The 13625-nt window shown below is 49.2% G+C and overlaps 1 protein-coding gene across 6 annotated transcripts in view; it reads right to left on the bottom strand.

Moving 5' to 3' along the window:
* Positions 1-2578: 2578 nt before the first annotated feature.
* Slc22a14 (solute carrier family 22 member 14) overlaps positions 2579-13625 on the bottom strand; it is a 20904-nt gene continuing 9857 nt past the window's right edge. For 4 of the 6 annotated variants that reach the window (XM_021172260.2, XM_021172262.2, XM_021172257.2 and 1 more), the window contains 9 exons: positions 12513-12616; positions 12157-12311; positions 11107-11275; positions 7323-7443; positions 6994-7091; positions 6465-6679; positions 5054-5162; positions 3463-3657; positions 2652-2979 (listed from right to left, as the gene is read on the bottom strand). In XM_021172260.2, coding sequence (XP_021027919.1) covers positions 2766-2979; positions 3463-3657; positions 5054-5162; positions 6465-6679; positions 6994-7091; positions 7323-7443; positions 11107-11275; positions 12157-12311; positions 12513-12616 — 1380 coding nt within the window. In that variant the 3' untranslated portion in view covers positions 2652-2765. Of the gene's footprint in view, positions 2980-3462; positions 3658-5053; positions 5163-6464; positions 6680-6993; positions 7092-7322; positions 7444-11106; positions 11276-12156; positions 12312-12512; positions 12617-13625 lie in introns of all 6 variants that reach the window. The other 2 variants (XM_021172258.1, XM_021172261.2) reach the window with 2 other exon arrangements.

Raw genomic sequence — 13625 nt, forward strand, 5'->3', positions numbered from 1 at the left:
TGACACACCCATTCCAACCAGGTCACACCTATTCCAACAAGGCCACACCTTCAGATGGTGCCACTCCCTGGTCCAAGGATATACAAACCATCACAGTAGGTGTCTGTTTTAGGAAGCTTCTTCAGTCATGGGACTCATATGGTTTTTCAGGTTTGCTGTCCCTGCCCATATCCCTCCTTACCTCCTTGTCCATCTCTCTCCCTGCTTAATTATATTCCTGTTTCCCCTTTGTGTCCTGTAATACTACGTTCTATTGTCCCTCCCTTTGGTGGCGGTGGGGGGGGGGTGTCATTGCCTCATGGAGGTTCAACTCTGTTTCTCGCTTCGTCTTCACCTTCATGGAAATTTTTGTTTGCAAGTTTGTTTTCCCTAGAAAGCCCCATTGTTTGGTGAGTTCTGACTAGATTCTGCATTTGCTTCTTCTGAGATTGCTCAGAGCTCCTTTAATGGGGCTGCCATGCTCTGGGGACTTAGTGCTCTTATGTCTAGTAATGTAGTATTCCTACATGACCTAACACTCTTTGATGAGTTGTTAGCAGCATCTTGTGTGAGGAGTGGAGATGGGATGGTGACCATCTAGGATAGGGGTGGGGGTAACTTTTAGGCTAACAACTCAGAAGTAGTTGAAATACACTAGGCCCTAAAAGGTGCCTATGGAAGTGAGAATTCTCCAGACTCAGTAGCCAGCCAAAAGGCAAATGAGAGTTCTGGCATCCACAGATGTTTGTGGGCCTGTTGCTAGATGTATTATTACTTGAGTCCTTGGACACAAGAAGCCAGCCCCCTGTGAGCATGTTCAGTACTGTTTATTCTATCACAAAACCATCAGGTTTGTGGGAGATGGAATTTGATGACAATGCAAACTGAGTACACTAACTGAAGGCTCCTCTTTCTTTGTAGATGCTCTCAGAGTTAGACAAAAACTACTCTTTATAAGTTCATGACTTTCAACCAGGAGTCTAGACCAGGAAGTGGGCTTTGACTTGGAGAACACCCCACAGTGGAAGAGGGAGAGGGAGAGGGAGAGGGAGAGGGAGAGGGAGAGGGAGAGGGGAAGCAGTGTCAGGGCCTGACTCTGAGGACTTCCCAGTTTATCCACTGAAGACTAACCCTACTTGGAAGAGTCATGTTAACTGACAATGGCAGACTCGACCTGGGAAACAGTAGGTTCTGAGGACCGCAGGGTGGGTGTTGTACCAGTTACTTCTCTAGCTTCCTTTCTGTTGCTTTGATTAAAAATTTTAACCAAAAGCAGCTTGGGAATGAAAGGCTTTATTTGACTTATACTTCTAGGTTATAATCCATTGTTGAGGAAGCCAGGGCAGAAACTCCAGGCAGGAACCTGGAGGCAGGAACACTTTTCAGGCTCACTCATGGCTCAAGCTTTTTTTTAATAAAAAAAACAGATTTATTTTATTTATTTCATGTATATGAATACACTCTTGCTGTCTTCAGACACACCAGAAGGGGACATCGGATCCCATTACAGATGTTCATGAGCTACCATGTGGTTGCTAGGAATTGAACTCAGGAACTCTGGAAGAGTAGCCAGTGCTCTTAATCGCTGAGCCATCTCTCCTGTCCCTCAAGCTTTTCTTTACAGGGATGATACCTAGGGATGATACTGCCCATAGTGGACTGGGTCCTCCTGCATCAATTCGTAATCAAGACATGCCTTAAGGCCAATCTGATGCAAACAATTCCTTAATGGAGGTTTTCTTCTCAGCTAACCGTAGGCAATGTCAAGTTGACAAAGTTGGACAGTTACTTTCCATTCACTGTGACAAAGGACCATAACAAAAGCAACTTAAGGGAGACATTGTTGATTTCACCTCCTAGTTTGAGGTTACGGTTGATCATGGTGGAGAGCTTCCATGGAATCCACAGTCAGGAAGTGGAAAGGGATGAGTCACTGGTCACTGCTCGGCTAATGAGTCCCTCTTTTCATGCAGCTCAGGACTCACCTCAAGGGATGGTAGCATACACAGCAGACAAGTCTTCCCTACCTAACTAGCCTGATGAATATGATCCCTGCTGACATGCCCAGAGACCCATTCTCTACGGTGTCAGGTTAATAGTTAACACTAAGCCTCACAGGGTCTTTCCCTTGTGGTGGTAGTGGAAGCCAGAAGTCAACTGTATTGGAGCCGTCAAGGAGAGCATCTCTCCTTGGTCAGGAAGGCCTGAGATGTATAATCTTCAAAGCTGTGCTCATTTGGGATATCAAGGGGGAAGACTGAGGACAGCCCTAGGCAATGAGAGAAGTTCCCATTCATTTTTCACATTCCATCCGAACCCTCATGCATTCTGTCCTTTGTTTGGACAGAATGCTCGAGCCTTTGTTTGGCTCGAGCGGATGGCCAGGCTAGAAAATGGGATTGGTACCCTTGTTCCATCTCTGGATCTTAGGGATATCGCCCTTCCCACAACCACTCCATCCAGAGAGTTAGCTGCTGTCCCTGAGAATTTAGCCAAAGCTCCTGAAAAACCTCAGTTGTCTACCTGACTACCACCCCATACCTGTCTAGGCTACAACCTCTGGGTTGTCATGACACAGAAAACTTTGACCTGGATATCTCAAGACCAACATGATATTTTATTGGAGTGAATCACAAGTCAGCACCTCCTTCAGAAGGGACTATTTTGGGATTCCGAGGGCTGACCTTGGAGGAGGACAGACTCATCCCACATGCCAGACTGGGTCTAGAACTTGAGGCCATGAATCCGTGGCCCCATACCCATACCAGCCTCTGATCCAAAATGCTCTAGGGAGGCTGGTCCTTAAGGGGCTGGACTGGTAAGTCCATCTTGGGTACCTCCAAGGTCATGTTGAGGAGGCTATTTTCTTCTGGCTTGAAGGTCACAGCATTGAGCGTGGCATTTTTTGTCACTTCAGAATCAGCCACAACGTCAGACATCGACTCCTCAGCTATCACTGTGGGAACATCCTTGTTTCTATCCTTGGGCTCAGTAGAATCTCTGCAGATGGTGAGAAAAGTCATGAGACATCTTTAATCATGACATCTCTGAACAAGATGGGGCTTTCTCACGCACCTAGGTCCCCAGCCAAGCTTGGTCATGGTCTAGGAGGAGAGCTATCTTCAGGCTCAGGCTTGCTACATTTCCCAGTCCCAGCTTGGCCCTTCTCTTTCCTGTAACTTTGGAGCGGGCCTCACCATCTTTATCAGCAAGTACCTACCTGTCCCATGCTGGACAGGTTTAATCTTTTAGAAAACCCTTTGGGAGGAGAGAGAGAGAGAGAGAGAGAGAGAGAGAGAGAGAGAGAGAGAGAGAGAGAAGAACTTGAGCTAGACCCAGGCAAAGTGGCCACAACCTGAAGATCTGGGGAGACTGCTTTGAACAGGAGGACCCTCATGTCATGGGTCCTCTTGTCATGATGATGGACAGTATCTGACACACTCTATTTCCAGAGCTTGAGACAAGGAGGCTCTGCACATCTACCTTATATTGTACTCTACGCTGTCACGGAGAGACTGGCTTCCTGTTTCTGGCACCAGGGAGGAGAAGCACAAGGCCAATACGCAACACAGACAACAGAAGAAGATGGGCAGCTGTGTTTTGGTCTGTTTGAAGATGGTCACAGATGAGATGGCTCCAGCTACCCAGGCTAGAGACACCATTCCCAGACCTGTAGACCTGAAAATGAGGTTGACAACTGATTTAGAGCACTTCTTAGGGTCAGAGTCTGGGTGCAATGGGCAGGAGAAGCTGCTTTAAAGCACACACGGTACTTCTTTCCAGTTTCAGTGTGTGACCTTGGAGAACCTAGTTCTCCAACCTAGTTGACTTATTTCTCCTTCTTGGGTATTGAGAGCAAGAGAATTACTAATCATGCATGCACTGTAACAGCACATGCTCATAAGGACGCAGCCCGGGGTCAGAAAGACAAGGCTTCGATCACCAGGAGCTCTGTAGGGGAAGAGGCAGAACTTCAGGGAAACCCACATACATTCCAGGCATCTGGTGCAGGCTGGTTAGTCTTGTCAACTCAATACAGCTAAAATCATTTGGGAAGCGAGAACTCTGGTTGAGAAGATGCCTTCATCAGATCAGCCTGTGGGCAAGTTTTAGGGCATCGCCTTGGTTGATGATTGATGTGGGAGGACCTTGCTCACTGAACAGCACATGGGAAGGTGCTTCAGGGGTGTATGAGAAAGCAAACTGAAAAATCCACGAGGAACAAGCCAGTAAGCAGCATTCCACCATGGCTTTTGATCCAGTTCCTGCCCCCAGGTCTCTATCCTGACTTCCCTCATGGAGGTAAACCTGTAAGATGAAATAAACCCTTCCTCCCCAAGTTGCTTTTGTCATGGTGTCTATCATAGCAACGGAAAGCAAACTGGGAGATAACACAGGGCAAAGACTGGAGTCAGGTCCCTCATGAAAGTTATTATTCTTCGTCAATCTGACAGAAGCTATAATCACCTGGGAAACCAGCCTATGAGCATGAGAAGTCAGTCATGCTAACTGAGTTGGCAAGACTGTGGTTCTACTGCTGGCAGAACCATTCCCTTGGCTGGGATCCTGGACTGTGCAGGTGGAGAATGCTGCTTTACATCACTGCTTCCTAATGGTGGTGTAATGTGGTCAGCTGCTGCAAACTCCTTCTGCCTTGACTGCCCCGCCATAATGATCTGCTCCTTTTCATTGGGAGCCAGAAAAAGCTGCTTTTCCCCCCCTTACATCGCTTTTGCCATGGTATTTTATCACAGAGATGGAAAGAAGAAAAACTAAGATGTCTCTTAGCTCAAACTCCAGCTTTACTACTTGCTATGTATGATCTGGACCATGGGTATTTCATGTCTTTGGTTTTGACAAATGAAAGATCATCCGTGGTAGTATCTGGTTTGGTCTGGTTTGGTTTGGTTTGGTTTGGTTGTTTTGTGAGAGCTGGACGAGAGCAATCCATGCAAACCACATTTAAATAGCGATCATCTCCTGATGCTCAATTGGCAAATGATTGAGTGATACTCAACCTTGTCACTGTTCCCCCCCCCCCCGCCATGCCACCTCAACCCACCAGACTCCATACCTGAGGACTGTGGGAAGGAGCTCTGCAGTGTAGATAAAGAAAATAGAGACAGTGCCAGCCATGCTGAACTCTGCAAGCATGAGCGTCAAGATTATTGGCGACTTCGGCTCTAAATGAAGACAGCACAGCCCTAAGTCCTGGGCCACCCTACCTTTAGGACCCTACAACCTTCTCTCAGCCCCTTACCAAAGGCAGCTGAATGGCCCACCCCTACACTTGGTCACCTAGCCAGCAGACTCAGACATTCCGCCAGAGGAGAGTTTATCTGCATAGACCCAGCCAGGCCTGAAGTTACTACATAGGAGAATTGGACAGGTATGGGGCAGGCCTTGGGACAGACTTGGGGCAGGTCTGGGAACAGACCTTAGGTCAGGCCTTGAGGCAGACAAAAAACAAGTTTTTAAAGATAGGGTTTCTCATTGAACCTGGAACTGGCTGACTCGGTGAGACTAGCTGTGTAGTAAACCCCAGAGAGTCTCCTTTCTCAGATCAGAGCATGTGCTATCCTGCTGGGATTTTTACATGAGCACAGGATATCCAAAGTCAGGTTTTTCATGCTTATGTAGCAAGCACCTCACCAACTGAGCTATGTCCCCCACCCTCAGCCCCTTTCTCTTCAGAATCCTATTCCTAGTTTCTTGCCCACATCTGTAAACATGTCAGCTTGATTCAGTGCTCTACTTGACAGTAGCAACAATGCCAATCATGATAAACATCAAGCTATAGAAGCCTAAAAATGTTTATTCATTTTGTTGTTGCTAATCAATATCTGCTGGCACCTGGGAGAATGCTGAGAGATGCTTCAGGAGAAAGAAGGGGACTCCTTAGGGAGGACAGGCACAGCAGCCCCCACTACTGGGCACCGACCGAGGCTCTGGGCACTCCAGGCCTACGGACTGACCCATGCTTGTTGCCCAGAGATCTTTGAGACATTGGAAACAGTGCTGAGTACCAGGATCCAGGCAGCGAGCCCCTGGGAAAGGTCTCTGAGCACAAGGACTATTGTGGATCCAGGTCACCACTAGACCAGTTTCCATGAGCTGCTTATCCTAGAGGGCATAGAGAGCAGTAGGTACTTGCTAATCAAAGGCTCCAGATGAGAGGCGAGGCTCAGGGGAGCTGCTGAAGACCATCACTGCCGCCACGAACTCTCATTTACCTACGAGGTCTGCCTCTGGAGTGCATTGGAATGGGGGTCACAGAGGATGCCTGCCCTCCTGCTCAGGCTTAACTCTCTTTTAATAGCATGAGTTCCTTTCTTGGGTCTTGGGGGCTGGGGCTTCCTCAAGGAGGGCAGAGGATACATGCAAGAAGCCAATCCTTCATGCTTAGCTGGCTGGCTAAGACAAGAGACACTAGGAGAACGGTGAAGAAGCGAGAGGTAAGGGGCTACCGTCCTCTCACACTGTACCTTGGGGGAGGAAAAGGAGAAACAAACACGTGGAGGTGACTAGGAAGAGAGTCAGGTTTAAGGCCCACTTCCTCCCAAAATACTCCAGGAGAATGATACAACACAGCCGGGCCGGCACTGCCACTATGCTCCGGACCATTTGCACGAAGTAGACGTCCAGCCCAAAGTCGTTCATCTTGAAGTTCAGTGTAAAACTGATGTAACTGACAGTAAACCTGGAGGAAAAAAAAGCATAAGAGAACAAGGGAGAGAGAAAGGAAGAGGATGGGGAGAGAGAAGGGAAGAGGATGGAGAGAAGGAAGGAAGGATAGAGACGGGGAGTGAGACAGGAGAAAGGAAGGGGAGGACAAGGAGAGGAGGGAAGGGAAGGAGGAAGGAGGTGGGAGAAAGGGACGGAGGATTGAGTATCAGGAATAAGGACAGGGATGGGGGCAGAGGTGAAGGAACGGCACAGAGACTGGGAGACATGACCTAGCCCTGACCAACCTCCCTGCTACGCCCAGAGTTTCCCATCAGCCCAGGGACTCACCATACACAGCCAATAGCCAAGACCACCTTGAAGAGGTGCTGATTGGTACAGAAGTCCAAGATAGAAGCCTTTGCCACTTTCTTTCCTGGAATCTGTAGCTATAGGACAATAAGACCAGCCATAGGCAGAGAAGACCCCAGCTTGCCCCCTGCTCCCACACACAGGGCAAGACCTGCCCCTCCCTGAGTGCCAGCCACTTTTTGGCCTTGCCAAGCACAGCTTGGTTTATGCTCATTCTGAAGCAGTAGCCTAAGATCCCACTGGACGGATGGTGGAAGAGGTTTCCACAGTCTCCAGCCCTGGCCTCATTCCTGCCCTGAGCCTCTTACCTCATTGAGTAGACTTAAAGGGATGGTCTTCTTGTTCACCTCAGCTGCATAGCACAGGACCTTCTTAGCTTCTTCCACCTTGCCTCTCACCATCAGCCATCGTGGGGACTCTCGGAGAACCCTGTGTGACCCCACCTCTCTCTTACCTCAGAGTTCTAGGATGCCCCCAAAGACCAGTGGCTCGCCAGCTGAGATGCCACTGGTATCGACATGTGACCAAGGAACCTCGAAGGCCACCACCAACCTCAAGATGCCTTCTGCTCCTGCATGGCAGCCAGCCCGTCTTCCCTAACCTGCTCCCCACCCCAGGCCCCAGTGCTGCTCAGATGCAGTACTCAGCCACTGGACTCCTGGGCCCTGTGGTCTCTTTACCTGCTCTAATCATCTCTAAGCTCTTCTTTGCTAGCTCGAAGGCATGCCCAAGAGTCATCCTTCATGCCCACTCTCTGAGAACTATAGTGGAGCTGTTTCCTTCAGGTTTGACATGATTGTCGCCAACATGAAGTAGAATAGCTGTGGTGACTAAGGCAAGCATTCCCTAACCCATGATTGTAGAGCAGCTAACTCTGCAGGTGGTGATGTGGCTGTTACACAGTCCAGTAGCCACCCAGTTCTACCCAACCCATCACTACACAGGAGCGGGGATCTGAGAAATGCTGGCGTATACAGAGGATTTAAAACAACCTAGGGGGTGGGACAATGGGGGCTTGACAAACTAAGACGAGAGCTGCACGTGGCGGGATCTGAGGTCAGTCTGGACTCCATAAGAGCAGAAGGCCAGCCAAGGCTACAGAGCAAGGCTCAGTTAAAAAACAAAGATATGGGGCTGGTGAGATGGCTCAGTGGTTAAGAACACCGACTGCTCTTCCAAAGGTCCTGAGTTCAAATCCCAGCAACCACATGGTGGCTCACAACCATCCGTAACAAAAATCTGATGCCTCTTCTGGAGTGTCTGAAGACAGCTACAGTGTATACACATATAATAAATAAATTAATTAAAAAATATATTACGTGAGAAAAAAATCAATTTTTAATAAAAGAAGAAATAAAAACAGTAGAGGGCTACAGAGAGGGTTCAGTGATTAAAGTGCACACTGCTTTTACAGAGGACTCTAGTTCAGTTTCCAGCACCCACATCAGGTGGCTCACAATCACCTGTAACTCCAGCTCCAGGGGATCTGACATCTTCTGTCTCCCACATATACCTGTATACATGTTCACACACCCACACACTGATACACACCTATTATATATATATATATATATATATATCAAAATGTAGCAAAGATGACTCGGGGTAAAACATGCTTGGAAGAAATCCTACGATGGCCGTCTTGCTCCATGCAGTACGTGCTAGCATTCCTTCCTTGATGACTGTGGTCTACCAAGCGTACATGGAGATATCTCCCAAAAGACTAGTGGACTAGAAAGCATGCTGTAAACTGTGAAGGTAGCACACAGGTAAGAGAGTTGTCTGCACACGGATGCAGTCAATGCCTAAAGGGAACTTGCCCACAATGGAGAAGTGACCAAGGGGAGAAGATTGTGTGTGTCTTCTCTAACAGACTATGATCTGGCAGGTAAGTCAAACAAGAGGGAAGACAGATGGAAATGCTGGCTTGCATTTTGTTCTTCTTGTTTTTTTTTTTTATGTCTTGAGGTAGCATACGGGACAAATTATATTGTTGGTGAAAAGCCCCTCCTAGGATTCAAAATCTTGAAACTCAAGGGAAGGATTGTACAGTGAGGAGAGAGAGCACAAGGTAGAAATGACCGAAGACAGCTCTGTAAGACAGCTCCAACCTTAAGTACACAGGGGTGGGCCACTGCTCTGTCCAGAGAGGTCTCTGAAGCATGCAGGCTATTACCACTGTTCTGGTAACAAATCAAGCTAAGTCTGAGCTGTAAGGTTCTCCTTACTGGTGAGTGATCATAGTTGTTGAGGGTGTCACACAGGCCACTGTGAGAGAATTGTCATCGCCTACAATCTTGGTCACTTCTGGGCCCTACTCATCAGCGTGGTCGTTGGTATAACAGTATCACGGCTGTTATAGGTGCCACCAACTACCTCCGGCTTGGACTTAATGCTCACTTCCACGTTGGTACAGTAATCAGACAAAAAACTTATGGCTTGGGAAATCCTAAGTCCCAGTGGGAAAGATATACTACTGTTTCATTAAGCCAATACGATGCCTGTCGATTTGTCCTGCCGGCATTTGTGACTACACTACAGCTGGATAAGGCAGTTGAAGGAAAAAATTCTTTCTACATCAGGTGGTGGTTACTGCAGACACTCATAAGCAATCAAACTGCTGAGAAGGTGTCTGCGCAGCCCATACAGCTGCTGTGGCATATGTGGGCCAACCCTCAGGTTTAAGTGCAGGAAAATATACATACAGCAGCCTCTCTGTGCTCCAGTGAGTCCAGCCCGCTGAAGACGGCATCGACTCTAAGCATGCACAACAGCCAACAGAAAGGCCAAAAGCTTAGTGAGGAATTCTGGGAAAGGAACCAGAGGCTGAAAAGTGAGGAACTAGGGACTTGTCACCACAAACCTTCTGGTCTATTATATTAGTAACACTTGTGTGGCGGTTGTATGTGAGGGTGTGTCTATACATGTTCATGTGTATACAGATACACATACCTACAGGCTGTACGTGTGTGTGTGTGTGTGTGTGTGTGTGTGTAAGCATACAGAAGTGAGAGGTCAACCTTAGGTATCATTCCTCAGGAACCAGTCAGCATATTTTTTGAAACAGGTTCTCTCAATAGGACTAACCAATGATGCTAGATCGGCTGATCAGTGAGCCCAAGGGTCTTCCTGGCTCTGTCTCCCCATTGCTGGGATTAAAAGTGTGTAGTCCCACATTTGGCTTCTACATGAATGCTAGGCGCCAAAATTAGGTCCTCACATCTGCATGGCGGCAATTCAATGCCCCGTGTTGGGACTCATCATCTCACCCCTTATATGTAGCCTATGTATGGTACGGGCGTTACGCTCGATCAGGGGCTTTGAAGCCAGGCAGGCTGGGATATAAACCCCAGGTCCTAGCCTATTACCTGTGTTTCTTACGTAGATTACATAGATCACGTAGATCACATAATTATAGATCACGTGTTTCTCACGTGTACTATCTCTACCCTCTGGAGCCTCCATTCTGCTTCCTGATGGCCACCAGAATTGTAAAAACAAAATGTGAGCCTGTCAAGATATTAAGTTCATTCTTTCCCCCATACCCCCCTCTCAGCCCTCCCTCATCTCTCCTCGGACACAGCCAGCACAGGGTTGTTCCCACCTCCTTGTTCCTCCAAACTTAACTATGTGACCGAGCCTTCACAGTTCCCCCCTCTGACACTCCTGTCCTAGGGCTCCCTACGTTTAGAAACAGCATATCGCTCGAACATGCCTCAGCTGACCACAAAAGGCCCTTTCTGTTCCCCTACCCCCACCCCAAGGGTCATTTCCTGGGATTACTCCATCACTCAGCGCCAGTTCATGGGCCTTGGTTCAGGTCCTCCTGCAGTAATGTCACCTCCACAAGGTGACCAAGGCCATCCTGCAATTTCCCATCTTACCTCGTCAGTCCTGACCTCATCAGCCCTGACCTTTGCCTGTCTTTGGAGCTTTGTTAATCCACTGTTCTGCCCACCTCTCTGGCATCTCTTTCACGTACTTCTCTGAGGGCCTCTGTGTGTCTCCCCACCCCCCAGCTCCCAGACGTCCACGGCCCCCTCCATTTCCCATGAGACCCACCCGGAGGAGGCCTTGAAATGGACTGCTCACCAGATATTGCAGATAAGGGGAAACATGGGCATGCCGCCCAGCAGGCACAGCAATCTCCAGTGAACGACTTTGTAAGCGAGTCCGGTCAGGAATATGAACCCTATGGTGAGGAAGCAGTGCTGGAGGATGACGGCTTGAGCGCGGTGCTCGCCCACCAGCCACTCCATGACTGTGCAGAGAACATGAGGACAGAGCTGCGGTCAGGTCACAGTCCCCAGGCGGGCCTCCCCTGCCCTCGACAACTCAGGCTAGACAAAGTTTCTTCTGCCTGTTATAGATTTTTAGACAACCCTCAGAGCTAGGTTGTCCCTGCATCCCCTGGTACATATCCTATGCCTTGATGCATCTCTTCAGCTCCCGTTCACCCTTCATTTTTTTTTCTACCCTCACCATTCCTTATAAAGCTCCTGCCTAAGCAGTGCCTCTCATAAGGAGAGGTCAGCACAGGGCATCTTGCACGGTCTGACGTGTGCTAAGACAAGGAACCACTTGTCTTGGAGTGTGTTAATGCTTTGATCTCCATGGCCTAAGGTTCTACGGACAGTCAGTTCCCCTTGTCTGTGGTCTGGCTGGTTTCTCATGAGAAGAGGCGCCAGGAAGCCCCAAGAAAATAAGGGGTCACAGCCGTTTGGTTCTAGGCCTGGGTATATATGCGCTGAAGGTGTTAGCATCACATAGACCTGAGTAAAAACCCCAGCTCTTCCTTGTTCTGCGGCCCCGAACAAGCTGGCTAAACTTTCTGAGGCTCAGGATGAAATGAGCCAAGCGCATCTTGGGTCCAAGGTGCAGGGTCCAGAAGGAGCATGAAGCGGGTTATGCAGGGCACAGGAGATGGCTGTGTGGATGAGGGTTGGGAACACTCCCTTCTGAGTCCCTCACTCGTTCAGGCAACTAGGAGTGGTGCCGGTTACTCCCTCCCCACTGAGCTTGGTGGCCCATTGCCTCCCCTTAGGCTCCTGTTAGGCTGTCCCTCCCAGGTAGATCTGCCCCCTGCTCCCTCCTGAACTCTATCAGTTTCTGTCCCACCGCGCCCCCTTGAGATCCAATCACCTAAAGATACACTGCAGATGGCGTAGCCCACGGAGGCCTGGGCCACAAAAAAGCGGAAGAACAGATATTGATAAAAGCTGCTCACAAAGGCTGTTCCGAAGCCAAAGATGAGGAACCCCAGCAGCGACAGCAGGATGATTGGATAGCGGCCCAACCTGCAGGGGAGTGAGGAGAAGACGCCACCAAGCCACGCCTCCCCGGACAGCAGTGGTTACGTGGCTACGCACCTGGGCCAGCCTCTGTGTTACCACAGGGCTTTGGAGAGTCCCTTCATTTTCCTCCCCCAGCCTGAGACTCTGAGCACCTGAGGAGGAGGCAGAGTGTCCCAGGATCAGAGGGAACTCCGGGAGACTCACTTGTCACTTAAGAACCCGAAGAGAAGAGACCCTGTCAAGATGCCTGACAGGAACACAGTCTGCCCATTTTCCTTGTTTGGTTCGTTGCCACATACCAGGTCAAACTGCAGGTTAGACAAAGGCACTGATCATGGCCTCCACATGGACGTAGCCTTTTGGGAACAGAGAGAATGAGCTTGGCCCAGAGGGGAAATATTAGGCCAGTGGTTCTCAACCTTCCTAATGCTGTGACCCTTTAACACAGTTCCTCACATGGTGGGGACCCCAACCGTAACACTATTTTGCTACTTCATAGCTGTAATCTTGATATTATGGATTTTAATATAAATGTCTGATGTGCCACCCCTGTGAAAGGGTCATGTCCCACAGGTTGAGAACCTCTGCCTTAGGCAGTTGACACTCAGAGAAAGATCATTTTAGGCCTCATTCCGCTACCCCAGGACCCTGTCCAACACCTGGTAGACCCTGTAGCAAAACATGGAGAGAGGAAGTGGAGGGGTGGTGCAGACAGGAGACTGACTGAGCACATTACACACAGGCATACACACTGTTCCTGGTATCCCCGCTTCCCACAGAGAGATCTGTGCTGAAAAGGGCTCAGGCCTCACCTCAGGGTATGAAGCCCTGTGAGAATACCCAACAAGCTTTTTCTTTTCCATCTCTAGCTTCTACGCATTCTGCTCAGTTACCTCTTGACCTATCTCCTGTGCCTCATGCCTCTGCTGCCTTAATCCAGGACTGCCAGATGCTGGATAGAATACAGATGGACAGAGCAAACACACACACCCACACACAGCTGCACACAGCCACTTGTGCCTCCATCCCTAGGGCCCTCAGCTTAAGGGTCTTCCCTTGACCAAAAGCCCAGAGCCATGGCAATTCTCTGTCCTGAGAAGAAATCCTCTGGTCAGGTGACAAGCCTGGCTCTAAGCCAAAATGCATGCTCATTTCCTGGCTTAAGAAAATCAGGACCCAGGCTGGTGAGATGGCTCAGTGGGTAAGAGCACCCGACTGCTCTTCTGAAGGTCCAGAGTTCAAATCCCAGCAACCACATGGTGGCTCACAACCATCCGTAACGAGATCTGGCGCCCTCTTCTGGAGTGTCTGAAGACA

The sequence above is a fragment of the Mus caroli genome, chromosome 9 (assembly GCF_900094665.2).
Source record: "Mus caroli chromosome 9, CAROLI_EIJ_v1.1, whole genome shotgun sequence".
Lineage (NCBI taxonomy): Eukaryota > Metazoa > Chordata > Mammalia > Rodentia > Muridae > Mus > Mus caroli.